Raw genomic sequence first — 26,930 nt, forward strand, 5'->3', positions numbered from 1 at the left:
CACACAATTTAAAAAATATTAATGCTATTAAGACTTTATTATAAAGTTTTATCTTACAGGAAGTAAACATAAAGATAAATATAATTATTAAGTATATCAGGACTTCTTTTTATCGGTCGATGTATCAGATCGTTGTCCAACACTTGGGGAATCACTCACGTTCACCTCTTCTTCTTCTACCTCTAAGTTATTCAATCTACAATCATTGATATAATGTGGTTGAAATTAAAAAAGATATTATGGTTACTGAAGTAACTTACTCATCCTGTTCAAGGCTATATAACATTTGAAAACCAGCATCTAAACTAGGGGGAAAGCCCATTTCAGGATCTAACAATTGGAGAGTTGGAACTTCTCGATACACGTTACCAAATTCGTCAAGTTCTTCAAACTGTAGTTTGTTTGCTGCTTCATCTAAAACCATTCTAAAAATTGAGTACACGTTAACAGAAATAAAATGCATTTTTTAAAACAAAATACTACAACCACTTCGGTGTGATTAAATACTTAGAACTACAAGCATTAAGTTCAAGTTGCCTCTGTTTTTCCATCATTGCTTCTACTTTCTTCTTCATGTTTGCTTCAAATTTTAACACATACTCTTGATAATAATCATGAAGAGTAGATACACTACCAACACCTGTTTCCAGCAAAACCCTTTCTACAATGTCCTACAAAAAAACCATCTATTTATTGTATTTAAAGTTAATAAATATTACACTAGATAACGAAGTGGAGAAGTATAATTTATCTTACAGGAAAACCATGGTCCTTCTGTTCGTATGCAACTTTTATTAAAAGTGTCATTCGTTTTATAAAGTGATCAGCAATATCTGTAAGCGTTTCTATAGCAATATCTGATGATTTTTCAAATCCAATGTGAGCTAAAAGAATAATGACTGCATGTCTTAATATAGAACGTGCTGTTTCTGGTGTGAGATAGTGTATTGTAGAGGAGTCCTTGAATATGCTTCTGAAATGATACAGCTTGTTAATAAATGGCACAATTATGTAAATGCACACTCCATGTATAAACATCAATACCTCTTTTTTTGCATAGATAAAAAATGAAATGAATTTTGTGTTTCTTTCCCTTCTTGTAGATCATTTGTGTCAATTGTTGTCATATTTCCCAATACCATTCCTTCTTCCTAAAATGTATAAGATGTAAATATCAATAACTATTATTTAGAATGATAATCATTTCATATTATTACCATCATTCTTAATTGTTGATGAAGATTTATAGTATTTAAGACATGAAGATTTCCCATAGGCAATCTACAAATAAATAATGTCCAGTACAATATCTTAATACTGTTTTTATTATTATGACCATTTTTATTTCTGATCTATAGATAAGCTTACTGTATATATTCAGGTTGTTTGTCCATTTGAAAATCACAATCTGTATTGTTGGACTCTTCCATAACTTGTCTCCAAACATTTTCTATTATATCTGGTGTTATTACTTCTTGTTTTAGAGTTTCTCTCGCTGGCAATTCCCCCCATAGTGAACCAGTTCCAGTATTTTTGTTAGATTTCATAATGTTTTTAAATTAAAAATTAATATTTGACATAGTAATAAATATTTGAAATAGTATAAATAATAAGTTTGTTAAACTATAAAATCATTATGGTTTTATATCTTCTTCAAAATTGATGATATAAACAACATTACAAATTTTCATTAAAAGTACTTGTTTCTTTTGAACATTTATTCACACACATTATTACTTTAAACATATTTCATTAAAATCGAAGTAACTTTACTTATTTACATAGTTATTTTTCACTAGTCAATGCAAGAATAGTTTTATGTGCAATAATGAATGCATGTACTACTTTTTTCCATTAAAAACCCCGCGCACGCACACATACACAGAATTCCCATGTAATGCATGTAACCAACAGTTCGAAAACGTCATTGCATTTTGGATAAAAACCTGTAAACCAAAAGTTCTATATTTTAGAAAGAATCTCAGGTTAGTTTTATGCAAACATAAATCATTTATAATTTTACTCTGTATCAAAAAGTTTTACGTAACCGCGATTCAATTTTCATTACTCGTGTAGCTCTTTTGATTCGCTTAAATTTAGAATTTCTTTTCTATTAGGTTAGGATTCTATTATGCTGTATGTGGACGCCATAATTGCATTGCGATTACTATTAATCGAAATGCATTTCGATATATCCGAGAATCGATTATATTCAAACACATGATAATTTAAAAATAATAAATTTTATACTTTCATCTTTAGCGAATAAAAAGATTATAATATTTTCATAATGTCTTTTCAATTCTTATATTTATATAAAATATATTTATTCATTGTTACAATAACATATATCATTATGTTGACATAAGAATAATCTGAGATTGATTTACTATAAGTGATAAATTATATCAGTATCAGAAGTACAATACATTTTTTAAAATATTGCTTATCTGTTAGTTCATGTTACTTACTTGCTGAGTATCTATTGGTTCCATTACAAACTCCTTGAGTTTATGTACTAAATTGTTATTTAAGATAAATCATTATTTATAGAATATATATGCACAATGGAGAATGCTGCTGCTTCAATTTTAAAACGAGCAGTTGAGAAGGACAATAGTAAACAGTACACAATGGCTTTGGTATTGTATCAAGAAGGTGTGCAAATACTACTGGATTCTATGAAAGGTATTGACATTATAAATATTATAATTAATTACTTTTCTATATTTAATACTTTTGTAAACTTCTATAAATTATGCATTATATCTTTAAATATGTTTACAACCTCGTGAATTACTTTAAAAATTAGTTATGAAACAATGCAGAGACAAGGGATTCGGCTAGGCAGAAACATTTTGCTACCAAGGCATCAGAGTATCTAGACAGAGCAGAAAAAATAAAGAGTTTAATTGAAAAAGAGAAGGCTGCTGGAACTTACAGGGAATTAATTAAAATTGAAAATGGTAGTATAGGACATGGTTATGGAACTGTCTTTGGTAGATTTTTAGATGCGACAGTTACATATATTCATATTGAAGACCCATACATAAGAGCATTTCATCAGGTAATAATTCATTATTATCAATACTTGTACATAAGTATTAATATGTTGTTTAAATTATATTAATTGATTTACTTTTAGTGCCAGAATTTGGTAAGATTATGTGAATTGGCAGTCAAGAAATGCCATGCATTATCCAAAATATCTTTGGTTACAACTGTGGATGTAGATGATAGAAAGAATCAAAAAGCTAGATTAGAAGAGTTGAAACAAAGTTTAATGTCACATCTTATTTCCTTTGAATTTCAATTTTCGGATACTTTACACGACCGACAGATATTGTAAGAAAATTAAGTTACTGCATATTCTTGTATTTAGGAAAATGTAGTATATGACACTATTACCTCAATTTTGTTTTTAGATTCAGTAATGGTTGGATAGTCAAAATAGGTCGTGGATTGGACTATTTTAAAGCACCTGATGGAAAGTTTGTGCTGGGTGCTTGTGATCTTGAATTAAGACCATGCTTAGAAACAATTATAGACATATTTCATAAACAACATTTAAAAACTGATATCACATAATGAATTATAATAAATTAGACCTCATTCTTTCCACGCGCGTGACTATTATATCGATTAAAATATATGTATAGAATTTGAGAACATCTGGTTCACATTTTTATTGTAAGTATCTATACAACACATTTCCACAGTCGAAGGGAATGTAATTTTATCATTATTTTTAAGTATAGTTTTAACATATACTTCAATTTATATTTGGTACATAATATCATGCACATAGAATGTTTTAACGAAGATATTTGCATTATGAAATATTTTGTAATTCATAAGCAACATTGCGGAATAAAAACAATTGTGGAATAAAAATTTATATTGCATGGATGAAATATGTAATCTCATTTTAAGGATATTAAGTAACATAAAATTACATAATCTAAACACACGTTTTCCAACATAATCAAATTCTTCCAACGAGGGTAGCAAGGGTTCCTTTTTATTGTAACACTCAAGAATACAATATAATCATTGATACATATGTACAGAACACAACGCACGTAAACTAACGAACAAAAAGTAAGTTACAATTTTAATAAAAATTTACTTATTTTTATATCATGTAATTAATATTATATAGACCGGTGATGGGCAAAGTGTTTTGAACAAAGTAATTTGGTTATTTAAAAATTTAGAAATGTAAAATTATTGATATACAAAAATCTCAAAGCAAACTCACAAGCCAAAATGCCCATCACAGATATAAATAAAAATAATTCTAAAAGATCATGTTAAACAAAGATCAGACTAAATATGTTATGCAAACAAGACTTATATTAAAAAGATGAATATTCGCGTTCACCAAATCATATCCGTTTCCGACTTCGTCCGAGCCAAAGGATTCAAACACAAATTCTTCAGAACCTGTACCGCATCCTCACCGTCGTCCCTCGCGTACAAAGTTTGCCTTTTGACGCTTCCAGCTTCCATCGACTTCCCACGAACGTTATCGTACGAAGAATTCTCCTTATTCTTTTTAACTTTCGATTTACTCTTTCGTTTTACGGAGCTCTTCGACGAACACGTTCCCGTCTTCTTAGTTTTGAACGAAGGACGTTTTCTTCTTTTACCAATTCCGCTACCGCTGCCTGATCCAACGGAAACCAATGACTTGACAGACGCATAATCGATTTTCTTATCGCAATCTTTCTTAGAAACACTTTGACCCTGCGGCGTCTTTCTTTTCGGGTGCGTTCGATGACGAGAAACCAAGGAGGCGCGTGGTCCTTTAAAAATCGGTCTCAACGTCCCTAGCACTCTACCGTGTTCGTCCAAAAGTTCATGGTCCTGCCAAGAAGCCACCACGGGTAAACCACAGGCGTTGTGCATTCCTACCAACGGTACACCGATCGCTCGATGTTTGTTCACTTCCGAAAGTACTTGATACTTGTCCATCAAGTCCCAGTTGCGTCCAGTCCGCCTCGCGTTCTCTTCGTACGCGGATATTTTCTGACCAACATGTCCCCGCTCCACATTGAGGGTCCCCCATTTTCTCGAGACGCGTACCTCATCATTCTTCGGAGACTTATCTTTCGCTTCCTCGTTGGATCGGTTCTTCGATTTTTTGTCCTTCAACCACCGCCGACTGGAAGTCAATTTCTGAGCGGAAGCTTTATAGAAGTAGTCATCCAGGTCGGTCAAATCTCGATCCTCGTCATGCATAGAAACATTGTATTCACTTTGCGCGATCCTTCTGTCCAACGTCTTCAGCTTGGAGTTAATCTTGCCACTTTGAACTTCGCGCTGGTAATCGCAAGAGTGACAAGATCTTCGAGATGGAGCAGGTTCTGAACGCCTGGATGCACGCGTTTGAGGCTCCGTTTCATTCTTGAAGGTCGTATCTTTTGATTTAGGATTCTTCTCTGGCTCTGATATGGAGGATTCAAACTGAAGTTGAGGTGCTTCGGATCGTCTTAGGGTTCCGATGTTGTAGGCTATGGAAGCTTGATAATTTCTTATGGGGATGCTCCTGACGGTGCCGCCATTTTGTGATCTCCCTTTAGAGTTCTTTTTATCGTTACGAAGTTTAACGGAGTTGCATTCTTTGTCGTTCTTATAGTCTTTCTTGTAATCCTTCGAACAATGGAAATAGTAATCTGGTGCCACGTCGACCGCTCGTTCCTCGTACAACTGATCGCTTCGGAGAACGTCCTCGTTGAATTTCGGGGGGTTCTTCCATTCCTCGATTATGCTTCTCCCGAATCTCCTCACGTCGTTAAGTCTAGGCAAGTTCGACACGGTTTTCGTGCTTGTATTTTTGGCGCCGATTGCTGATTTACCCTCACTGCCCTCTAGCCACCTTCATGATTTGGCACCGAACGTCGTACCAGCCACGTGCATTCGATTCTCGATCCCCAACCCTGCGAATAAGTTTTTTAAAGTTATTTTTGAAGTAGTTTTTTATAATTTGGAAATTTCAAGAGTGGAGAGTTGGAGAGTTCCTCACCGAAATCATGATCGCTCTCGCTGAAAGGACTGAGTGTTTGCGTGGACGTGAACGTCGACGCTTGCGACTTAGCTCTTCTATTTCCGCGCGAACAAGCGAAGAAGGTGCTCAGAAGAGCACCCACTTCTACGAATATCACTGCTAATCCGACTGTGAGGAGTATCAGTGCTTGATCTTGCGTCCATTTCTCGAGCATCTCCAAACAACCCTGTAACATCATTCACCTTCACATCATTTTCTTCAGACTATTTCAAAGAACATTTCTATAAGAGACTTGAGAGACTTGACACAACATTTCTATTATATAATTTACACTACATCTCAATAAAAATCACCCTCATGAAAACATGCTGTATTTTTATAATCAAAATTAAAAAGTTCAAAATTGATCATTTTGGTGTATTCGTTTCGGTATTAACCACGGACAAATATAAACATACCCTCTTTTTTTATTGTGGTTAACAGGTTGAACATTTTGTATGCTATACAGTAACTTTTAATCGACACGAATAACGAGACCGATCGTCAATACCGTTTGTACTGCACACGTGCATGTTCAATAATGACCCGCATGCAAATATCACTGCCTAAGGGGATATTCAGCCGTATGCGGGTTGCGCAAAAGCAACCGGTGTATCGTTTAATCTGTATCGTATCTGGAAATGAACGTGTCGCGTATACACGTTGAAAAGTTGCTCTCGTATTATGCGAGAAAGTTTCCTTATCGTTTGTCCGCGTTAAATTTCACTCGTTCGAACAGATATATATTACATTGAAGATTGAAATGTCGTCGCGTGTCGAAACTGTCCATCAACGTGACATTATCCCGCGAGAACCCTTTTAACCGCGTACGGTGATAACTTTTAATTTTATTCGCGGCTGGAAAGTATTTCATTGTACAGAATATAAATTAAGGGACGTAATGAAATTTTGTGGTGCGAAAGATAAAATTGACATAGAGGAAATTTTAGAGGGGTAAGTCATAAGTAATTTCTATAACAAAATTGTTGGGAAAATCTTAAGAAAATTTTAGGATCATAACTCATATCGTAGTCCTAGAAATATATGATAACAGAATTTGCAGTACCGCCATCGAACATAATATCGAATAAATTTTAAATTATCCAATGTACAGTAAATCGATGGTGACAGTAAATCGAGGGTTCAACAGGTCCAGTCGAAGATGATCCTGTCTACTTGTCAATGTTTACGCCTTTCGTTGGTGCAAATAATAACATCCTCATTACGATACGTACCGTGGTGTGTCGTGCGTATTGATGTTCGGCGGGATTCAAAGCCTGGCAGAGAGTAAGATTGGCAGGTTCAGGGTTGAGGAAGGAGTCGGTTTGGTTGGCGTTATTCAGGGTGCAGCAACTGAGAGGCACCACTAATTCTCTTCGGCCGACTTCCTGCAGCCGCCACCACGAGGTGCCGTAATTGCTACTTCCGTTGATACCGCAGCAAGCAAACTGAAAAGGTCGATACAATTTACGGCATTCGGAGAGGTGTGTACATAATTACGGTGCTTCACGAGGCATTTGTCGTAATCACCGAGTTTTGGGAAACAACGAGACACTCCCGATTGTTCGTTGTCTTCCATCCTTTTCGATATTTGATAAAAAAGTGAATTTTTAACGATGTTTCATTTTATGTTTCATTTGATGTTTCATTTTAATAGTTTCTGTATTTTTTGTGTATATACTGTTGGATGTCACATGAATTTTCGTAAGGAACACTTAGGAACGACATGTGTTTAATTCATCGCAAACAACGCATGACAAGGCGTCACCATACAACGAGTGACGGTATGACTTGTAAGATAAAATTACTAGAAAGATTTTTTACAATTTGTACATTCAAAATGGTAATATATACCGTGGTCTGAGCGAGATCCAAGGCTGCTGTGAATTGTTCTCGACCAGGAACAGCATAGCTGCGTTGCAGAGCACGTATCAATCTCGCTGTTCTGACATCGATACCCAACACATGAGGCCAAAACACCACCATAACGCAGACTGTACACTCGCCAAGTAGCAGCAGGATTATCGTGATGAGATACTGCAAATATTTTCATTAGGAAGGCATTTCGTTCCAACACTTATATTTATCAAGATGAAAATTTTTTACTATAAAATTATAACATAACGCATCGTGATACTGTAACATATCGTTTGAAAAATATCACTAATTAGATATGATTATAATACAAATTCTGAAGACGCAGCGATCGGGAAGCATTAGTTCAAACCAGGTGCTTTTTAAACTATTATTTTTACGGTATCTTCAGCTATGAAAATGCCATGTTAAGATAACAAAGAAAGAAAAATGTTCCGACATTGAACGCGTTCACGAACGATGCACGCGCTCATCTAATAAGCGACTCCCTGAATAATTGCTGTTTTTAAATGATACGCGAACTCGCCCTCTTTCCATGGGCACGCGTGCTTGGATTTATCTAGATCCGTTTCCGGCCAGCGACGCGTGACCATAGCCTCGCAAAGTGGGAAATCTGGTTTCGGTTTGGTCTGCCGAGCGTACTCATCGTCGAGGTTCGAAGGAACGTCTTGTGGGACCTTGACTTTTGTCTATTATCGAGGAAAAACTTGAAAGACTTTGTGAATCTCTGAGTAGCAAGTAAATTTCAACATCTACCGCTTATTTTAGTGAAAACCACTTTACATTATAAATTGTACACAACGAGACCGTATCCAATATTATAAATACTTTCCACTGAATTTCTAAAAAATAAAATTAACATTTTCCATGATTCTAAAGTGTTCCGAATGTTTTAGATTTTAAATTCGATACTACCACAAGTTACTGCTAACAATGCATGAAATTTAAAATTCTATACAGCTTAATTGCAGATTACAAGGCGTGAAAAATAATGAGCTTCAATATTAGACGTCATTATTTGAACAATGAATTAAACATTAGGCTTAATTGGCTGCGGAGTCAAAAGAAAGGGTAAACATACAGGATTTTAAAGAATAAAATTGAAGTTTGTAAAAGTCTTACAGAGATTGTGACACATCGATTGTAGATACAAGTCGCCCAGCATCCTAAGATACCCGTGAGAGTGATCAAGAATCCCAGTCCAATGATGGCGAACGCCAGGTAGTAAAACAGTGGTTGATTAGGATGTATGTCTCCTGGTCCCAATAAACGCGACAGTAAAATACGTTCATCGTCGGCTAACAACAATGCTCCTAATGACATCAGTGCGAAACCCGATATCTGAAAATGAGGATGTCTTAACATTTTATTATTTCGCAAATGAAGCTAATAAGCATTATCTTTTTAATTTATAAGTGCAACTCAGGTGTATGGTCCGAACTTCCCTTTTAAAAAATTTCAAAGCGAATAATAAGGAATTAAAAATTTTGTAAGTTTGAAAATTTTCAAATTAAAAAATATAGAAACTCTCAATTTTTTAATTTTAAAGCGTTTACCCTACAGATATCGACAACCCCCGGCCGCAGCGAACATGAGTCATCATCGACAAAACTTTATGAAAGTAAGTTTCAAATTTCTCAAACTTTCTATTGCAGATATCATCTTCAAAGCTTTCATGTTCTTCAGCCGGCAAACATAGAAACTCTAACGAATTTCATTTTCGTTTATTTCGTAACTTACCAAAAAGACGACATTGGAACAACACACGAAGATTCGCGATACACCCAAGTTTTTTCTGTCCATTTTAAAAAGTACTCATTGAATCTTGAATTTGTTTATATCCGTAAAGCCGGGCGAAAGGAAGAAACTGATGACAATTTGTCACGTCAATCCCTCGCGATGACATTCCATTAATGGTCACCGATAAACGTTCACGAAGTTTCAATTCACTAGTTTTATTTTTTCTCTTTCAGTGATGTTTCTGCTTTGTGATCCTTTTTTAATCCCGAAGCGCACTTGCTCGCGTTAACCAGAAGACTAAAAAGCTGGCGCGTGATGGATAGTGCCGTACGAATACTGGCATCTGTATATGCGCTTGCGTTGTGTGCCCTCATGCACGACCGACCGGATGGAACCGGAAGGAAATAGAAAGGCACGAAACAAAAAAGAACAGGGAGGGGGTGAAATGTCCATATGTATGTACTTACTTGCTTACGCGATTGTTACAGATACCAGTGGTGTTCGTCAAAATTTCACAGAGGGGTTTGACACTTTTAAACGCGACGGTTCCGGATGAGTAAGTCTTCGCTTCCGTTCGAACTTATGAAACACCCGAGTACGTTGAAAATTTTTACCGATCATTTTCACTGATGGCGCAATTATTTCATTAGAAATATCACTCTTTTCTTGAAATATAGTTCCAAGAGAAAATTTTGAGGTAATATTTTTTCAGTACATCCTTTAGATTACAACCTTTTACATTTTTAAGATTCATTATGATTACTCGTTAGTAAGGCATTATTTTCTAAAATCCCAAAGTCTAACTTTTGAAAACAGTAATTTTTTGAGACTCATTCAATAGTTATTTTAAAAGGGAGGAGAAAAGAACTGTAAATATTTGATGCTTGTTAATTCATTCTACATTTTTATTACGTTGACTAAAGTGATACATCCAGAACGAATAGACAGTTACTTTCAACGTTTGCGATAAATCAGTTTTGTAATATCATACTAGAGTATAGAGAAATGCATTACGTATATTATTGTGAGTGTTCATGAAGCCTATCTCCTCTCTGCATTAATTCACCTGGTGTACTACGCGTTTCTGGTTTAAGTAATGCGAATGACGCTTGCGTCCACCTGTATCGTGTTACTAGTAGGTGCAATAAATAGCCAGAAGGAATAGAAGAATAAACTTTTATTATTTTTCTAAAAATATGAAATATTTATACAGCTGAAGTAGTTTCGCAAGCGATATAAAATCCTAAGTTACATATTTCTGTACAGTAAAAATAATTATAATGAAGGCACGCCATTACGCCTTTTAAAAATCTAATGGATTTTTGCGCGATTGACTAGAGCATCCCAAATGAGGTACTTCTTCATCTTGTTCTCGTTGTGCGGTGTCTCCTAATTCGGGTGGTAAATGCAAAACCTGGAACAAAATATTAAGTTGTAGGATTGCTAAAGTTTAAAACAATGCACAATATTTACCTCGATAACAAATTTCTTACGTCGCAGTTTGAACGTAAGATCTCGTGTTTCTGGATTGTGAGGTGCTATAGTATTTATGGCGGGCAATTTTTTAAGATGTAACAGGCCGTGATAATCCTTGAATAATGGATTTGTTTCTTTTTGAGAACCTGCGAACGATTCCAATCTGATTGCAATATCTGATAAATGCTCGATTCGCTGTATTATGGAATCCTAAAAATCAATCACAATAAATCACACTTATGTTTATATTAATCAACTCAACTAATATTATATAAAACCTACGGAATTATCTAAACAATCTACAGGTACAGTGATCACTCCAACTGCATAAGAGTATCTCAGAAGAGCTCTAAAGTGGTACAGAAATTTCAATAAGTCTTGATGTGAATCGTTCTCAGAATCAGAGAACCATAATCTAGATCCTAAAGAATGAATTGCAATTCTCAAAGCCTGTCTTTTCGCAGGTGTATCTGATACTAGGTATTGCCCTTTCTGCAAAGTTTCTTGAATACACTTTAGTAACTTTGAATATGTTGCATTTGAAAATGCATCATCTTTTTCAGGAAAACTGTCATCATACCACTGTGTAATATTTGCTTTATCGATTGCTTCTTTCTCCATTGTCTTTGTAAGATCATAAAAGTGACCAAAAATTTGTCCACCAGTTGGAGATGCATCAATTAATTTCATATTTTGGTACCTCCATGCAATTTTCATTTGTTCATCTGTGACTGGAGGTTTGTCGATTGATACATCTGTTATGACAGCTGGTATGTCTGATACGAATTGAGATGGTTTAACATCTTTGGATCCTATCAACACTGGCTGAGCTGTGACCACACCTTCTGCCATAAAGTACTTTATCATAATCTTTGCATAGGTACCATAATGATCTTCCTCTGAAATAAAGCAAGGAATTATTTTCTATATCTTTCTGATACTCATATAGTCTTTACGTACCAATAAGAAATAGGGAACCTATAGGTAATCCACCACCTATAAAAAATAAATTTAGATATACTAGGTATAAATTAATAATAAAGATTAACTGTTAGTATTAAATGGTTTATCAAAGACATTATTCTCAAACCTATTATGTGATCCAAAGAAGGGATTCCAGATGAAATAAGTAATTGTGAATTTTTTATCGAAGGTTTTGTTCCTGGTATGAAAGGAATTCTACTTCCTTTTGCAGCACTTAAATCCATTGTTTATAGACATTTACCTACAAATTACAGAAATATAATTATATAAAACAACCTGGTTAAACAGACACAAAATTATATCCTTTACATCAGGTATTGATTTACATGTCATTACAATTACCATGTGTATTCGTAGGTTATGTTTACAAATGTCATATAATAAGTTGTTAACTATAATATTTCAATTTTCTACAGCATGTTTAACATGAACTCTTCAAAAATCATAAATTATTAACGTAATATGCATACGATTAACTTATAAAATGATCAAATGATCATAAAACTACTTTACAGTGTGCCGACCATATCCCAAATTTTACCTACATAGTCGAACACAACGATGGCAGCACTTACAACTGATTTTATGAAGTCGACCGCTGACGCTTTTTATAGTTTGTAATTCTTCTAACAGAATGCACCCGTATCAATCTCTACAATTACGATTTATCGGTTGTATAATATTTAAGGTATTCACACTTTTTTGTACATAATCCTCTTATTCATAAATTAATAAATTCACATTTTATTTACTGTGCGAAAGAGATATCAATTTTCTCTTGAAATATCCTGCTACTTACGTATACTGCGGATGTCTTAGATTTGCGTCACACTCAATTAATATTATTATTTTTAATATTAATATTAATAATATTAACCTAGTACGAATACGCATTGCCCGTAGCAAATGAATTAAATTACTGAATTAATTTTTCGATTAAATAAATTTCTAAAAATAAATATAATTACGATTGCAAATAAAAATTCGATAATGCAAACTTAGTATTGTAAAGGAAGTGGAAGAATATATAAAATTAATCTAACTAATTAGATAATAATATCGTACATTAATTGTACCGATTTATAGAAGTTAAATATTAATTTTCGAAAAGCCAAGCTACGGAAACGAGTTCCTGTGCTATACTTTGAATACATTGTGATATAGATTGCGACGAGCCAAGGTAGGGGAGTGAAATACATAAGTAGAGGAAGAACGTACATGTGCACAAGAAAGAGAAAGTAGAGGCAGTACCGCCGATAGTGCCGGGCAAACAGGGCACTCGTCTCGGGCTCTGTGTTTAGGGGAATCCTATATGCTACATAGAGAGAGCGGTCTGTATTTTTGAAGGAATCAATTCTATTTCAGTTCTAACCAACCTAGTTTTAATTAAATGTACTGACAAAGATTGATTATCACATAATTCTTCAAGCACAGAATTTGTTCATTGCTGTCATTTGACTGTTATGAGCAAATGTAAATTTTCGTAAAAGAAAATATTAGTGTTCGCTATTCTTTTTCTTGCGTTATTAGGACCAGGTTGAGAACCCTTACCCTACAATAATGTCAACTTTTACCCTGGGTACCGTAAACTCTAGCGGCAGTACTGAGTAGAGGGTATGCGTGAGTAACCCGTCTCGTGCATGTTAGATTCGAAGCTGTGGCACGAGCAGTTGTGCAAAGGAACGGTATGGAGGTATCCGGCCAAACACTGAAACCCCCTCCTGTTACTAGCCCATCTTTTTCCCCTTCTAACGTATTCCGATCGGCCGTCTTCCTCCTACTTCTTCCAGTACAGTCGTTTCCCCTACCATTCACGTACTTTCTTTCTCCAGCGTACTCGTGCCGACTATCGATTTCTCGCTTCCTCCCTCGGTCTTTTCCTTTCTTTCCACAGACAAGCCGGAGCACGCTGCCCTCGCTCAACTACCTGTTGTGACGTCCAACGCGCACTCGACGACGCATTGGGACAATCGAGAGATTCAGCACACGCCGCGTGCGCTGCTGTTTTTCCATGTGTGTTTCGTGTATATACGTTCACGGCCAGCAAGACGCTTGTACACCGTCCTCCACGTATAAGAAAGCCTTCCGTTGGCAAAGCGTGTGCCCGATCTGTGAGGTAAAGCCGATATTAAGCCGCGAAAGGCTTGTCGCGCACTCCCACTATCATTCCGCTTCCCGTCCCTCGCGTAACCACGCGATATGAGCGAGCGAGAGGAAGTGAACACGGACAGAGAAAGAACTTAGCAAGAGGCTTGTATCGAGAAGTTATAGTTAGACTTTAGCGACTATGGGAGACATTGCAGTCGCGTTTGCAAATTTATAATATATGCGGATAATCTTGCCATAATAATAAATTCTAGCTATTGTCTCTTCGATGGTTCTTTGCTTTTGAGATGGATTGTACGACCACTATCTATCGTAGGACTTCTCGACCATTTGTAGGCCGAGACCCACTTTCGAAAATGGTGATTTCTAGGAATACATTCGCTTGTAATGCACTGTTTTGCAAAATATAGCGGATTTAGTACATTTTACTCTTGAAATTCAGAAATACGTTTAATGACTAAAATTGTATTTCTAGATATAAAATTAATCTCATAATTAATTACACTAGTCAAACAAATTGTTGGAACAATAAGTAACTGTTTTTTCTCAAAATTGAAGAATTTAAGTACCGGAGAATTTTTCACTCCAACAAAAATTTATTTAGGTAATGTCCAACACCGCCCAAGACGAATCGCGATACGCCCACGAAAGAAATCTAAGTAGGTACAGATTTTATACGTGGCGCCAAGTCGCGTTAGTAACAGAGATCGCCACCAGGCGTCGTGGTAACTTAGGCGCCTCTTGTATACACGGAGTTTCCAGGCCCTGAACTTAGTCGCGCGCGGTGAACGTTCCGTCCTACCGTCGAATCTTCGCGCGCGTCCCGTCGAGAGTGACAGTTCGAAAATTTTCTATACCCGGAAGACAAATGCTATCGTCCGACCCTCGTGTATCGTTACGCAGCGAAGAACACGACGGGACGCGTATAACACGGAACTGGTAGAAGCATCGATAAGCCGTTTTCACGACGAAAAAGAGCGTGGTTAATTGCGAGCGGAGTGCGTTCGCGTGGAGGCTGAACAGCGGTGACTACGTTGCGTTGGAACGACACGGACTTCACGGTATACCGTACAGTCACGTGGCATCGGTTAAATAAAACGCGGAGAACCAAGTATCGGCGGTATGCCGCGATGTCAACAACCCGACAGACGATACAGTGTGCTTAAACGTGACATTGGTGCGTGCCTAGTGTGACAAACTTTATTTACAGTGTCTCGATCGAAACGAAAGCGACGCGCGTTACACTGATATACCGGGCAAATGACAATTTTCTTCGTTTCGACGAACGAGACGTACGCGTTGTGTCGGTCGCGCGCGTACTAAACGCGTGGCGCGACGCTGGGGGGAGGGAGGGGGGAGAGAGTGATTCTCAGCGAAACATTACCGATCGAAAGATCAACGCGAAGCATCGTATCGCAGCGAAGTGACCGCGTTCGCGAGAACGAGCCGAGGGCAACGCAACGCGGCAGCGTCGAGGCGCGAACAACGCGACGACGTATGTACCGGTGATTATGAATACGGTCTATAAGCCACGTATTTTTCCTTTCGGGATACATTTAGGTTGACGCGTTAGTCAGCTGGGGTAAATGTAAATGTCTGTTAAGAACTTGTTTAAGTCGGTAGTTGAGAGACGAGCGAGGGGTGTATTTCTAACTGACTGCTAACTTGAATCGCTCAGAAATTTCTTAATAGGCATTTACATTTACCTCACTTGACCCTATTAAAATATATTTCTCCATTATGAAACAAAATCTTTCACACGATACGCGCTCTTCTGACGCGAAACTTGCTTACCATGGAATCCGACGAGTAATTTTTAAAATTAACAAGATATCTTAATTGGTAACTTACGATAACAAAAGATAATAAATTTTGTTAAAGGCGAACGTATTTAGTCACTTGTTATCATTGAAATTTCGCACGATTAATCTTTATTAATATTCAATGCCAACGATATTTCTGACATTGTAAAGATTTTAAAATAGTCGTGATGTAAAATGCAAGATAACGTTGCAGACTTTCCGTCTACGACTATCCTTGTAGATAAACGATAACGGAAATAATTGTATCCTGTAATACAGTTTCGGGTTTCCCCGTCTTTCATTCAAACCTTAAAATACGAAATTTTATCTATTCATGCCTAGTCATTTTATGTAAGATTTAGAAATCGTATCCGCACGTATCTGTAAATAGATAGGTAATAGATAATCACGGTATCTCTTCTTAGTATTATTCTAGAAACTCGCCGAGAAGTTTTTGCATCATAATACGATTTACCATAAACTGCTTATATTATGTTGTACTATCAATATTATTCCAGTACATTGGGGAGCAAATCTGTGTTTCCCCAGGGGAAAATCCGATGTTGAGAACTGTAAACAGTGACGCAGTTAATGAAATAAATTTGCAAATTGACACACGTATTTTCACATTCAATTTATAATATCTCGTGCTATGAATTTTGGGATTTGACAGTTTAGGAATTTAAGAATTTAGGAATTAAGGAATTGGAAGTTTGAAAATTTACTAATATAGGTGTTTAGAAATTTGATTTGAAGGTCAACGGCAAATTCAAAATATTTGGCTTCTTACATTATTCAAAGGAAGTACTTGGAATTAAAATCGAAAATTCAGGTGATTTGATAGGAAACCATATCGTAAGCAAAATGTAATTAAAGTAGTTAGAAGTTACTGTCAGGGTACTATTTTAGGAGCGTTACTTTTTTCGCGCCCGTTTAAAAAATTTTTGATATATTGTATAGGAATTTATAAAAAAAAAAATTAACAAAAATTTTTGGTTGGTTTTGTGACTTAGACCACTCTGACAATCACCGGCACATATTCCAAATGCGTGTTGACCGGAAGTTGAGGATCGTCGCATTGGCAGGGTGGCAGAGGATGCTCGGCTCGAGGGCAGAGGCGGGAGACGAGGTCGCAGCAGTAGCAGTAGCGTGCGTCAGGCGCTTCGGTAGCAGAGGTTCTCACTGAGCTGGCTTACCCTGCGGTGGATTTAGGGGGCTGTATGGAGGCCGGGGGGCTCCTGCCCCGCCAGCCCCCGCAAGGCCCCCCCGGCACCGCGCCTGGCCCCATTTCGGTCTGCGTGGGCCAGGCTAACAACGCGAACGCGAACAACGTAAACAACGTTATTGGCCAATCGGCCGGGATACACGATTTGAACGTGACCAGTCAGCAGCTGCAGTTGCAGCAACAAATGGGTCAAGCACCTGGCATGGGTGAGGTACTCACCCCCAAGAGACAGGCGGTCGTTGATCGTCTTCGAAGGAGGATCGAAAGTTATCGACGTAGACAGACTGATTGTATACCGAGATTCGATCAGAGTTTCAACGGTCTCTGCGAGCAGAACATTCAGGATACACTGGTGCTGAAACAACGTTTCCTCGAGAGCAAAGCTAAACGCCAGGCGAAGAAAACGGATAAGAAGCAAAGCGATCCGGTCGGCCTCTCCAGCGTTCACGTGGTGAGTCATTTACTTAGTCTGCTCTACTCTCTTCTTCTGATGCCTTCGTTGGCGTTCGCGGGGGTTTGGCGTAGGTGAACCTTCTTCCCAAACTTTTTATCGTCTCGGTTACCATTACGATACAGAAGATCGCTTTCTTTGTTATACAATCGAATTAGTAGTTGCAGGCAATAACCTGTTACTGAATGCAATATGCACTCAAGGTGGGGTTGCAAACTGTCTCGTCTTCTGAGATTTGCATAGACTACATCTGTCAGATGAGACAGAAGAGGGGTTAGTCTACTTTGCTTATTGATTTTTGACATCAATCGATTGCTTGTCCGAGAGTATGTGTAAAGGGAGATCTCTTTAAAAATATTCTGTGAGCACTCATGTATACTATAGCACTTTCAGTTCAGTTATCTGATGTTCCGTAACGAGTTTGAATTTAAATATTTAATTAACATAGACGATTGGTGTAATGAATTTCCTTAGGATGAGAAATGTAATGGAACGAGAAGAATGCGATTGAGAACATCTAAAATCTAAACTGTGTGTAGAGTATGTAGCGAGTAACCGGCACTCGGCAAGTTGCCGGGTCAAGACTCTACTACACGGCTTTGGAATCGAAGCGCGGGCGTAATGAAATACCTCGACTCTTTGCACCTATCTCACGAGGTTCATTTGCAAAGCACTGCGATGTACTGTTGCCACGTGCTGATAACGACACGTTGCATGCAATTATATTGATATTTTGATACGCGTTAATTACCACAGTGAAAATGAACGTTTCCATTAAGATGCATTAAAACACATGCTAATTACTTGATTATGCAAAATTTGAAGTGCCTTTCACCGCGCGATGATTATAACCGAAGCGATATCCAACAAATCACTACAAAAGGAAAAAATGATTTTATAAAAAGTTATTTACCGTCGATGTATCGAGAACCTGTTCTCTCCATTATGTCGAGATAGATCAATGTTCTAAAGTACAGTCAGTGGACAAAGGCTTAACAAATGTGCATTTGCATACTTTGTCTTTTTCTATCGATAAGAAACATTCTGTGCCACGATACAGGCTGTGCAAATAAAAATTTATTTCGGATGAGCATTCGTGTTTGGAAACATTCAATTTACTGCAGATTCATGCCCCGTATATGAAGTTTCGAACACATGAGTCATCCAATTAAACGCATAATTTAGCGACCACGTGTAGGCACATGCAGTTCTATATGCAAATGCCAATCATGCGCATTCGTATATGAGGTTCGGTTCATTGCCACGGATTGTTTAACCCATATTCTTTTCGCCAGAGAAAGACTGCACCTGAATTCGAAAATTTTTACAGTAAAATAATTTTAAAGAAGACTTAAAAATTTACGTAACTACTATTTATCGCTTAAATACCAAAATAGCAGGAAAAAGAAACCTTGTCTATAATTGTTCCATGCAAATCTTCAAGTTCACCGGTTACATTTGAAATTCAATTAAAATTCGACCGTTCCGCAAGTACGTACTATATCCATTACATTATTGCACTTAGGTAAACGAAAGGAGTTAAAAGCGAAAAAGAAAAGCGAACGAAAAGAAACGGCATCTAAAATATTTCGTACACGTTCAAATAGTCGCGTGTTCACCGTTTTATCTCGCTATAAATAAATACCTTGCTTTCACGTTTTACTCGACGTTTAATTAACGAACACACCTATTCTCTACACGAGTTTCAACTTTCACGCGTACCTTTCTTCCTCCCCTTTACTTTAATTCGCTCTATCAAATCGATCCAATTGCACACCAACTTAAATAAAAGTTTCGCGAGACGATAATTTTAACCGTCACCCCTTTCATCGATGCCGTCTATGATACGGAGCGACACCGTAAAATACGCGTATACGATAAAAGAACGATATACTTTATCGAACAAACCACAATTATACGTACTTTTTAATTCGTCATAAAAGTGAGATCATTTTTTCTTTTTCCTTTTGTGTGCTTTCTGCTGTTTCCATTAGCGTAGTCAGCAGTTTTTCTAGTTTCACTTAGGGTAATAATTCAGTAGTCTGGGAATTTGGAAATTTGGGGATTTGGGGATTTGGGGATTTGAGGATTTGGTGATTTGGGGATATGGGAATATGGGGTTTTGAGGATTTGGGGGTTTCAGGATTGGAGGATTTGGTGGTATGGATATTTGAGAGTTTGGGAGTTTGGAGGTTTAGGGGTTTGGATAAATGGGGATTTGAGGATTTGGGGGTTTCAGGATTGGAGGATTTGGTGGTATGGATATTTGAGAGTTTGGGAATTTGGAGGTTTGGGGGTTTGGGTAAATGGGGATTTGAGGATTGGAGGATTTGGTGGTATGGATATTTGAGAGTTTGGGAGTTTGGAGGTTTGGGGGTTTGGGTAAATGGGGATTTGAGGATTGGAGGATTTGGTGATATGGATCTTTGAGAGTTTGGGAATTTGGAGGTTTGGGGGTTTGGGTAAATGAGGATTTGAGGATCTGGGGGTTTGAGGATTGGAGGATTTGGTGGTATGGATATTTAAGAGTTTGGGAGTTTGGAGGTTTGGAGGTTTAGGTAAATGGGGATTTGAGGATTTGAGGATTGGAGGATTTGGTGGTATGGATATTTGAGAGTTTAGGAGTTTAGAGGTTTGGTGGTTTGGGCAAATGGGGATTTGAGAATTTGGAGACATAGAGATTTGTGATATGAAGAGTTGGAGGTTTGAGGATTGGAGTATTTATATAGATATTTAGTCACATATTAGTCATATAGATATTTAGGTATTTGAGAGATTGGAGATTTGGGGACATGGGAATATGAGGATTTGAGGATTTGGAGACACAGAGACTTGTGATATGAGGATTTGGGGCTTTGAGGTTTGAGAACATAGGAAACTGGACACGTAGGAGTTTGGAAGTTCAGGAACTCGAATACTTAAGAAAGTTTAGGACTCTGAAAATTTTGAAATTTCTAAATTTCGAGTAAAGTTAATAACTACGTCAGTAGCTGTCCTCGGTAGAGTAGATACTATTTCACATCGCAAACTGCGTGTGCGAAATGTTTTGTCAAAGAGAAATTGAGAAATTAATTTGTCCCGTATAAGGTCGCGACGCAATTATGTTAACATGTATTTGTATAAGCGGTAGATATACTTATCGCTTATCGCTTCTGCAAATAGCACATCAATGCATTATTTTTACAGCTTCATACCCGACACCACAAATCGAATTACACAAAACATTGTATATCTCTTTCTTAGGAAAATTTGAAAAGTTCATAAGATTCTTATATATCTGAAGGTTTAATATTGTCTCATTAGTAATTTCAATATTTGTAATTAAGTTGTAGGAGTCAAAGTTAAGAGTCAACTTATTTATACTTAAGAGTTATTACGTCGTTGCAACGTGGGGTGTTCCAGTTCGTGCGTAAAGAACGAAACAAAAAAAGAAACGAAGGGTTGTAGAGGGAAAAAAGGAGGATTATTCACAGCTCGTTACGGCAAAGGTTATCAGAGCGCCTTATGAAGGTCGAAATAAACGCATCGCTTATAAGTTCGCGACAATGACGTTACACCGGTGTAGAACGCCCCTGCATTGACGTAAATCCAAGGTTAATATGGGACGTCTCGAATCGAACGCCTACAGGTGAGCGACGTAGACAGTCGAACCTACATCGATACTTCTGTTCCGAGTACTCACCTGTTTTCAATCTCTTTCACAAATATTACAAATTAGAGTTCCATCGTCAACCATATTTTTGCATTTATTTTTTTAAGTATTTTTTATTATTCTTCATTTATTTCTTGTTAGAAACTTTTCTAGAAAAGAAATTCTGGAAATACACTTATAGGTGACATTGAAAAATTATTACATTCTGTTGATAATTTTACCTTATTATGTAAATTAATATTTACCTGATGATTATTTTACCTTGTTATATAAACTGATATTTACCTGATGATTATTTTACACGTTACACATGTTATTATGCATATGTAAATTAATATTTACCTGATGATTATTTTACCTTGTTATGTAAACTGATATTTACCTGATGATTATTTTACATGTGATACGTGTTATTATACATGTATATGTGTATTTATACATTGTTTTATTACATATGCATAATATTGATACATTTTATTATATTACATATATAACAGTTTTATATATTTCTGTATTATATTATTAAATTTTTCAAATTTTTTGAATAATCAAATTTTTCTATGAACATGTTTAAAAATTAATAGTTCGAAAAACTCTTATGTATATGTAATTATCACGATGAAATTTTACATTATACAATATTCCACAATATTCGTGGACTCCAAATTCAAGCTCGTTAAAAAGGAGAACTAAATTCGTCAATGGCAACATTTATTCCATGCGTTTCCATGTTATTTCGCTCATTCATAATCATGGCGATTATGATGCTCGCTGCGAACAATGAAGAGCATGAAAGACTCATACTCATAAACCACAACGCAGGGAAAGTTGTGGGAATCGCGATTTCCGTTGAGAAGTCGACTGCGGTGAACCAGATTCTTCTTAGTCTTTCGTACTTTTAAGCCTTCCTCACGTGTTTTCGATTTGTGCATTTTTGAAGTTAATTCGTGGGTTGATAAATCACGCTTTTAATTGACGTACAGCTGGCAGGGTAGTTAAAGAGTTTTAAATAATTGGAAACACTTGTTGAAACACTTATAAATATCCAGTGTATAGGATTGTTTAAATTTGAAAAAAAATTATGAAGAGTATTAGGAATTTCTATGATGTAGGTCATAAGAGCAGTTGTTTTTGAATTTACAATATATTTCCTATTATTATTAGTAACATACTAGTCATTATAAATAAAAATGTACTTAATTAGAAACACTTGTTGGTACTTTTAAACATCGAGCATAAATGATTACTTAAATTAAAAAGAAATTATGAAGACTATTAGGAGTTTCTATAATGTAGGTCATAAGATGAGTTCCTTTCGAATTTACAATATATTTTCTATTATTATTAGTAACATACTAGTCATTATAAATAAAAGTGTACTTAATTAGAAACACTTGTTGGTACTTCTAAACATCGAGTATAAATGATTGTTTAAATTAACAAAAAAATTACGAAGTCTATTAGGAGTTTCTTTAATGTAGGTCATAAGATCAGTTCCTTTCGAATTTATAATAAACTGTTTACTATTATCAGTAACATACTAGTCATTATAAATAAAAGTGTACTTAATTAGAAACACTTGTTGGTACTTTTAAACATCGAGCATAAATGATTACTTAAATTTAAAAAGAAATTATGAAGACTATCAGGAGTTTCTATAATGTAGGTCACAAGTTGCTTTCAAATTTACAACACACAGTTTACTATTATCGGTACCATACTATTATAAATAAAAGTGTATATTAACCCAAATAGTTACAAATGTATAATAATTACGTCGATCTTAAACGAAAGTGGTTTACACAGATTATTTCGTATAATATGCGACCTCGATAGCACCGGCATAAGTATGTAAAGATCGTTTACTTAAACTCATTCGTGTTTATTTTGATCGCACGATAATCACGGTGTTACAGCGTGTAATTTATTTTCTACTAAAAATATCAAACTCATTCCTCGTGCATTTCTGTTTCCAATAAAATGACTTACATCTTGTAGCAACTTTATTGCAATCAAAAATGATTACAACCTAATTTGTGTAAATCGCCATCGGGATTTTTATAATCGCAACTTCGGCGAGTACGTCATTTTACGGTAAAATATGCGGCATTACGTGACGAGCAATCCGTGCGAAGAAGATTAATGATAATATAATCAATGCAGAGGGAGACGGAAAGAACTGGATTCTTGCCACTTGTCGCGTCTCTTTCTTTCCCCCATAAGCAATCAAGGGAACTCAACATTCGTTACTAATGTGTTGTCATTACAGTGGCCCGACAACTCTTATTACAATCTATTAGCCAAACGCCCACCGACAATTTAGACGCATCGTATCGGTCGTCAGCATCGTTTCTCTCCCTTTGTCTCCGCGAAATCAAACCGCGAACATCGAAACTAAATTATTATGCATTTACACTGTTTTCTTTGTACCTTTCATTTTCTTCGACAACTGTCGAATCTCGACCTTTCGCATTCGAGATAGTTTCAAGGATATCTTATGACTTCTTGCGCTTGATATTTCGTGTATCCACAAATTTCTTTTTTGCAACTTGACATTTGTCTCTTGTAATAAAAATTTTATGACTTATGTGAACTTTTATACGATGCGTTGAAATCCTATAAGTTTTATCGCGATGCGTTGTGTTCTCATGTGTTAAATTCCCGCTATCTTTCAACGCATCGAACTGTGTCGCGTTGAATTCCAGTGTGCTGTATTCTCATGAAGATGTATATTGTTATGTGTTGAATTCCCATATATTGTACTGCAACGCGTAGAGTTTCCAGGAGTTCTAATTCTACGCGTAAAACTTTCTACGCGTGTAGAATTCCTATGGGTCGTAGCCCTACGCGTGGAATTCTCTCGCGTTGTATTCCTATGCGTTGAACTCTCACGCGTTGTATTCCAATGCGTTGAATTCTCACGCGTTGTACTCCGAAGCATGGAATTCCTACGCGTTGAATTCTCACGCGTTCAACTCTCACGCGTTGTATTCCGATGCATGGAATTCCTACGCGTTGAATTCTCACGCGTTGAACTCTCACGCGTTGTATTCCGTTGCGTGGAATTCCTATGCGTTGAATTCCCACGCGTTCAACTCTCACGCGTTGTATTCCGATGCGTTGAATTCTCACGCGTTCAACTCTCACGCGTTGTATTCCGATGCGTGGAATTCCTACGCGTTGAATTCTCACGCGTTCAACTCTCACGCGTTGTATTCCGATGCGTGGAATTCCCACGCGTTCAACTCTCACGCGTTGTATTCCGATGCGTGGAATTCCTACGCGTTGTTTTCCGACGCGTGGAATTTCTACGCGTTGTATTCCGATGCATGGAATTCCTATGCGTTGTATTCCGATGCGTGGAATTCTCACGCATTGTATTCCAAAGCGTAGAATTCTCACGCGTTGTATTTCAGAGCGTAGAATTCTCACGCGTTGTACTCCGAAGCGTTGAATTCTCACGCGTTGTATTCCTATGCGTTGAATTCTCAAGCGCTGTACCACGCTTTCTGCATAAAATATCCACTCTCTACATTACACTTTATCCCCTCACACCGAGTCATTATTCTATTCCCGCGAAAGTGAACATATTTCATCCCCCAGCTTCTCAAACTCACACATATTAAACAATTTCAAAGAAAATTTATAACCAAAAATCCCCAACTACATCCAATTAGTAAACCCAAGTACCTACACAATTTCTCTCATCTAAAATATGATCAAACACCCACATTTCAGTAAGAGCATATCTAAATCGATCTCCTGTATCTTCTAACATATAACAAGGTTGAATCGCGATTAAACGAACGAGTTAACAAGCGATACCTACGATCCTCGAGCCTCGTAAATCCTGAGGAAAGCTTCATTGATCCTTGCTCGTGTTCGATCGACTCGATTCCTCTCTAGCGAACGAGCTTGGAAACGAGCCTCGTGCCCTGTCCACGGGGCAACAATGAAGAAGAAACAGTAGAAGCGAAGAGACGAGAGGGGAGAAGGAGGCCAGTCTGGGTTCTGTTCCACCTACGAGCACGTCTGGTCGTGACTGTGAAGGCACCTCCGCCAAATAGGTCTGCTCACCTTGGACGACAAGTTGACAGGACACCGAGAGAAAAGGTAGAAGGATACTGGACCACAGGAGGGAACAGAGGTTGATGCGTCTTTCTACGTGCATGATTTGCATCACGTGTCAGGCACCGAGTATACCGATTGGCCGGATCAACCAGGGGTTCTCATGTGTCTCATTTACTATTCGGCTATATAGCGAAATATGGAATCTTTATTGGGAGGAAAAGTTTTTCGATGAGTGTACTTATGGGTTACATGTAATTGGTTTGGATTATATATAATTACTGTGGATCATATGTAATTCATTTCATCTTGAGAATGATGTAATTGTATTCTTACGGCTTTGTGATGTTCAGGAAATTTAGCGAGAGGTATATTCTCATTTCGATGCGTTGAATATTCACGCGTTGTATTCCAAAGCGTTGAAGTCTCACGCGTTGTATTCCTACGCGTTGAATTCTCACGCGTTGTATTGCGGTGCATTGAATTCTCACGCGTTGAATTTCTATGCGTGGAATTTCTGCGCGTTGAATTCCCAAGCGTTGAATTCCTACGCGTTGAATTCTCACGCGTTGAATTCCTATGCGTTGTATTCCGATGCGTTGAGTTCTCACGCGTTGAATTCCTACGCGTTGAATTCTCATGCATTGTATTCCGGTGCGTTGAATTCTCACGCGTTGAATTTCTATGCGTGGTATTTCTACGCGTTGAATTCTCAAGCGTTGAATTCCGATGCATTGGATTCTCACGCGTTGTATTCCGATGCGTTGAATTCTCACGCATTGAATTTCTATGCGTAGAATTCCTACGCGTTGAATTCTCACGCGTTGTATTCCTATGTGTTGAATTCTCACGCGTTGAATTTCTATGCGTGGAATTCCTATGCGTTGAATTCTCACGCGTTGAATTTCTATGCGTGGAATTCCTATGCGTTGAATTCCTACGCGTTGAATTCTCACGCGTTGTATTCCTATGTGTTGAATTCTCACGCGTTGAATTTCTATGCGTGGAATTCCTATGCGTTGAATTCTCACGCGTTGAATTTCTATGCGTGGAATTCCTATGCGTTGAATTCCTACGCGTTGAATTTCTATGCGTGGAATTCCTATGCGTTGAATTCCTACGCGTTAACTATCAGTTCAAATACTAAATTGTCAAATTGTCAAATTGCAAAATCTACAAGTTTCTAAATTACCAAACCTTAAATCTCCAAATTCCAAAATCATCGAATCTCCAAATTTTCCAAATCACAAAATTACCAAACGTCTCCAACATCACTTCACGCACCACATGCCCCAGAATCATAGTTCTCGATCTACTTGATCCCTTGATTGATCTATGTGAATTGCTCGCGCTCGAATCGAGTCCATCTGATTTGAGCTACGATCGGACGAAAGAATAGCTGAAAACGATCGAGTTCTTCGAATCGAGTCCGTTAAATCGCGACAATGTCTGATGCGCGACCGTTCAAAGGTGTGATCTTCGTGAAATGCAGATTGCCTTGT

At 37.1% G+C, this 26,930-nt stretch overlaps 5 protein-coding genes across 15 annotated transcripts in view; 2 read left to right on the forward strand and 3 right to left on the reverse strand.

Annotated features, from left to right (window-relative positions):
* Positions 1-7: 7 nt before the first annotated feature.
* Positions 8-1,547, reverse strand: LOC100874817 (uncharacterized). Of its 4 annotated transcripts, none has more exons than XM_012285458.2 (7): positions 1,369-1,547; positions 1,218-1,281; positions 1,045-1,151; positions 757-970; positions 508-671; positions 261-425; positions 8-196 (listed from the first exon to the last, which is right to left on the reverse strand). In XM_012285458.2, the coding sequence occupies exons 1-7, from the start codon at positions 1,545-1,547 to the stop codon at positions 97-99; spliced, it is 993 nt and encodes a 330-aa protein (XP_012140848.2). In that variant the 3' UTR covers positions 8-96. The 4 variants fall into 4 exon arrangements, with proteins under 4 accessions (XP_012140848.2, XP_012140849.2, XP_076388266.1 ...); XM_012285459.2 differs by having other exon boundaries at positions 538-671; positions 757-973; XM_076532151.1 differs by having other exon boundaries at positions 261-414; positions 518-671; positions 757-973.
* A 318-nt stretch (positions 1,548-1,865) lies between these two features.
* Positions 1,866-3,669, forward strand: LOC100875118 (MIT domain-containing protein 1-like). 4 transcript variants are annotated; one of them, XM_003703358.3, is made up of 5 exons: positions 1,866-1,985; positions 2,554-2,688; positions 2,829-3,067; positions 3,146-3,345; positions 3,426-3,669. In XM_003703358.3, exons 2-5 carry the CDS (start codon positions 2,568-2,570, stop codon positions 3,586-3,588), a joined length of 723 nt encoding a protein of 240 aa, XP_003703406.1. In that variant the 5' UTR covers positions 1,866-1,985; positions 2,554-2,567; the 3' UTR covers positions 3,589-3,669. The 4 variants fall into 4 exon arrangements, with proteins under 4 accessions (XP_003703406.1, XP_076388268.1, XP_012140851.1 ...); XM_076532153.1 differs by having other exon boundaries at positions 1,916-1,985; positions 2,536-2,688; XM_012285461.2 differs by lacking the exon at positions 1,866-1,985 and adding an exon at positions 2,256-2,478.
* A 2,132-nt stretch (positions 3,670-5,801) lies between these two features.
* On the reverse strand, positions 5,802-10,011 carry LOC100874705 (CD151 antigen). The gene is made up of 6 exons (XM_012285454.2): positions 9,665-10,011; positions 9,047-9,265; positions 7,904-8,086; positions 7,285-7,497; positions 6,029-6,236; positions 5,802-5,942 (listed from the first exon to the last, which is right to left on the reverse strand). The coding sequence occupies exons 1-6, from the start codon at positions 9,725-9,727 to the stop codon at positions 5,884-5,886; spliced, it is 945 nt and encodes a 314-aa protein (XP_012140844.1). The 5' UTR covers positions 9,728-10,011; the 3' UTR covers positions 5,802-5,883.
* An 812-nt stretch (positions 10,012-10,823) lies between these two features.
* On the reverse strand, positions 10,824-14,081 carry Elp4 (Elongator complex protein 4). Of its 2 annotated transcripts, none has more exons than XM_012285453.2 (6): positions 13,944-14,081; positions 12,231-12,365; positions 12,101-12,136; positions 11,423-12,039; positions 11,138-11,350; positions 10,824-11,078 (listed from the first exon to the last, which is right to left on the reverse strand). In XM_012285453.2, the coding sequence occupies exons 2-6, from the start codon at positions 12,346-12,348 to the stop codon at positions 10,968-10,970; spliced, it is 1,095 nt and encodes a 364-aa protein (XP_012140843.2). In that variant the 5' UTR covers positions 12,349-12,365; positions 13,944-14,081; the 3' UTR covers positions 10,824-10,967. The 2 variants fall into 2 exon arrangements, with proteins under 2 accessions (XP_012140843.2, XP_003703319.2); XM_003703271.3 differs by lacking the exon at positions 13,944-14,081 and adding an exon at positions 12,467-12,690.
* Positions 14,082-14,104: 23 nt separating this feature from the next.
* The window catches only part of mam (neurogenic protein mastermind), a 220,265-nt gene continuing 207,439 nt past the window's right edge, over positions 14,105-26,930 (forward strand). Inside the window, exons 1-2 of one of the 4 annotated variants that reach the window (XM_076531858.1) lie at positions 14,105-14,240; positions 17,046-17,708. In XM_076531858.1, coding sequence (XP_076387973.1) covers positions 17,253-17,708 — 456 coding nt within the window. In that variant the 5' untranslated portion in view covers positions 14,105-14,240; positions 17,046-17,252. Of the gene's footprint in view, positions 14,241-14,875; positions 15,736-17,045; positions 17,709-26,930 lie in introns of those variants that run through there. The other 3 variants (XM_076531859.1, XM_076531857.1, XM_076531856.1) reach the window with 3 other exon arrangements.

Source organism: Megachile rotundata, chromosome 5 (genome assembly GCF_050947335.1).
Source record: "Megachile rotundata isolate GNS110a chromosome 5, iyMegRotu1, whole genome shotgun sequence".
NCBI classification, from domain to species: Eukaryota; Metazoa; Arthropoda; class Insecta; order Hymenoptera; family Megachilidae; genus Megachile; species Megachile rotundata.

What these genes read in the sequence shown, in the direction of transcription:
- LOC100874817 (XM_003703273.3), bottom strand. Translation starts at nt 1,547, where the DNA reads ATGAAATCTAACAAAAATACTGGAACTGGTTCACTATGGGGGGAATTG. An exon ending in CTTAATGCTTGTAGTTCTAA is followed by an intron (nt 426 to 507) that starts GTATTTAATCAC and finishes CTCAATTTTTAG; the next exon opens with AATGGTTTTAGATGAAGCAG. An exon ending in TATAGCCTTGAACAGGATGA is followed by an intron (nt 197 to 260) that starts GTAAGTTACTTC and finishes CAATGATTGTAG; the next exon opens with ATTGAATAACTTAGAGGTAG.
- LOC100874705 (XM_012285454.2), bottom strand. Translation starts at nt 9,727, where the DNA reads ATGGACAGAAAAAACTTGGGTGTATCGCGAATCTTCGTGTGTTGTTCC. An exon ending in GTTCCAATGTCGTCTTTTTG is followed by an intron (nt 9,266 to 9,664) that starts GTAAGTTACGAA and finishes CCTCATTTTCAG; the next exon opens with ATATCGGGTTTCGCACTGAT. An exon ending in TGGATCTCGCTCAGACCACG is followed by an intron (nt 7,498 to 7,903) that starts GTATATATTACC and finishes CGACCTTTTCAG; the next exon opens with TTTGCTTGCTGCGGTATCAA.
- Elp4 (XM_012285453.2), bottom strand. Translation starts at nt 12,348, where the DNA reads ATGGATTTAAGTGCTGCAAAAGGAAGTAGAATTCCTTTCATACCAGGA. An exon ending in TTCTTTGGATCACATAATAG is followed by an intron (nt 12,137 to 12,230) that starts GTTTGAGAATAA and finishes TATTTTTTATAG; the next exon opens with GTGGTGGATTACCTATAGGT. An exon ending in GTAAGAAATTTGTTATCGAG is followed by an intron (nt 11,079 to 11,137) that starts GTAAATATTGTG and finishes ATTTTGTTCCAG; the next exon opens with GTTTTGCATTTACCACCCGA.
- LOC100875118 (XM_003703358.3), top strand. Translation starts at nt 2,568, where the DNA reads ATGGAGAATGCTGCTGCTTCAATTTTAAAACGAGCAGTTGAGAAGGAC. An exon ending in ACATAAGAGCATTTCATCAG is followed by an intron (nt 3,068 to 3,145) that starts GTAATAATTCAT and finishes ATTTACTTTTAG; the next exon opens with TGCCAGAATTTGGTAAGATT. An exon ending in TTACACGACCGACAGATATT is followed by an intron (nt 3,346 to 3,425) that starts GTAAGAAAATTA and finishes TTTTGTTTTTAG; the next exon opens with ATTCAGTAATGGTTGGATAG.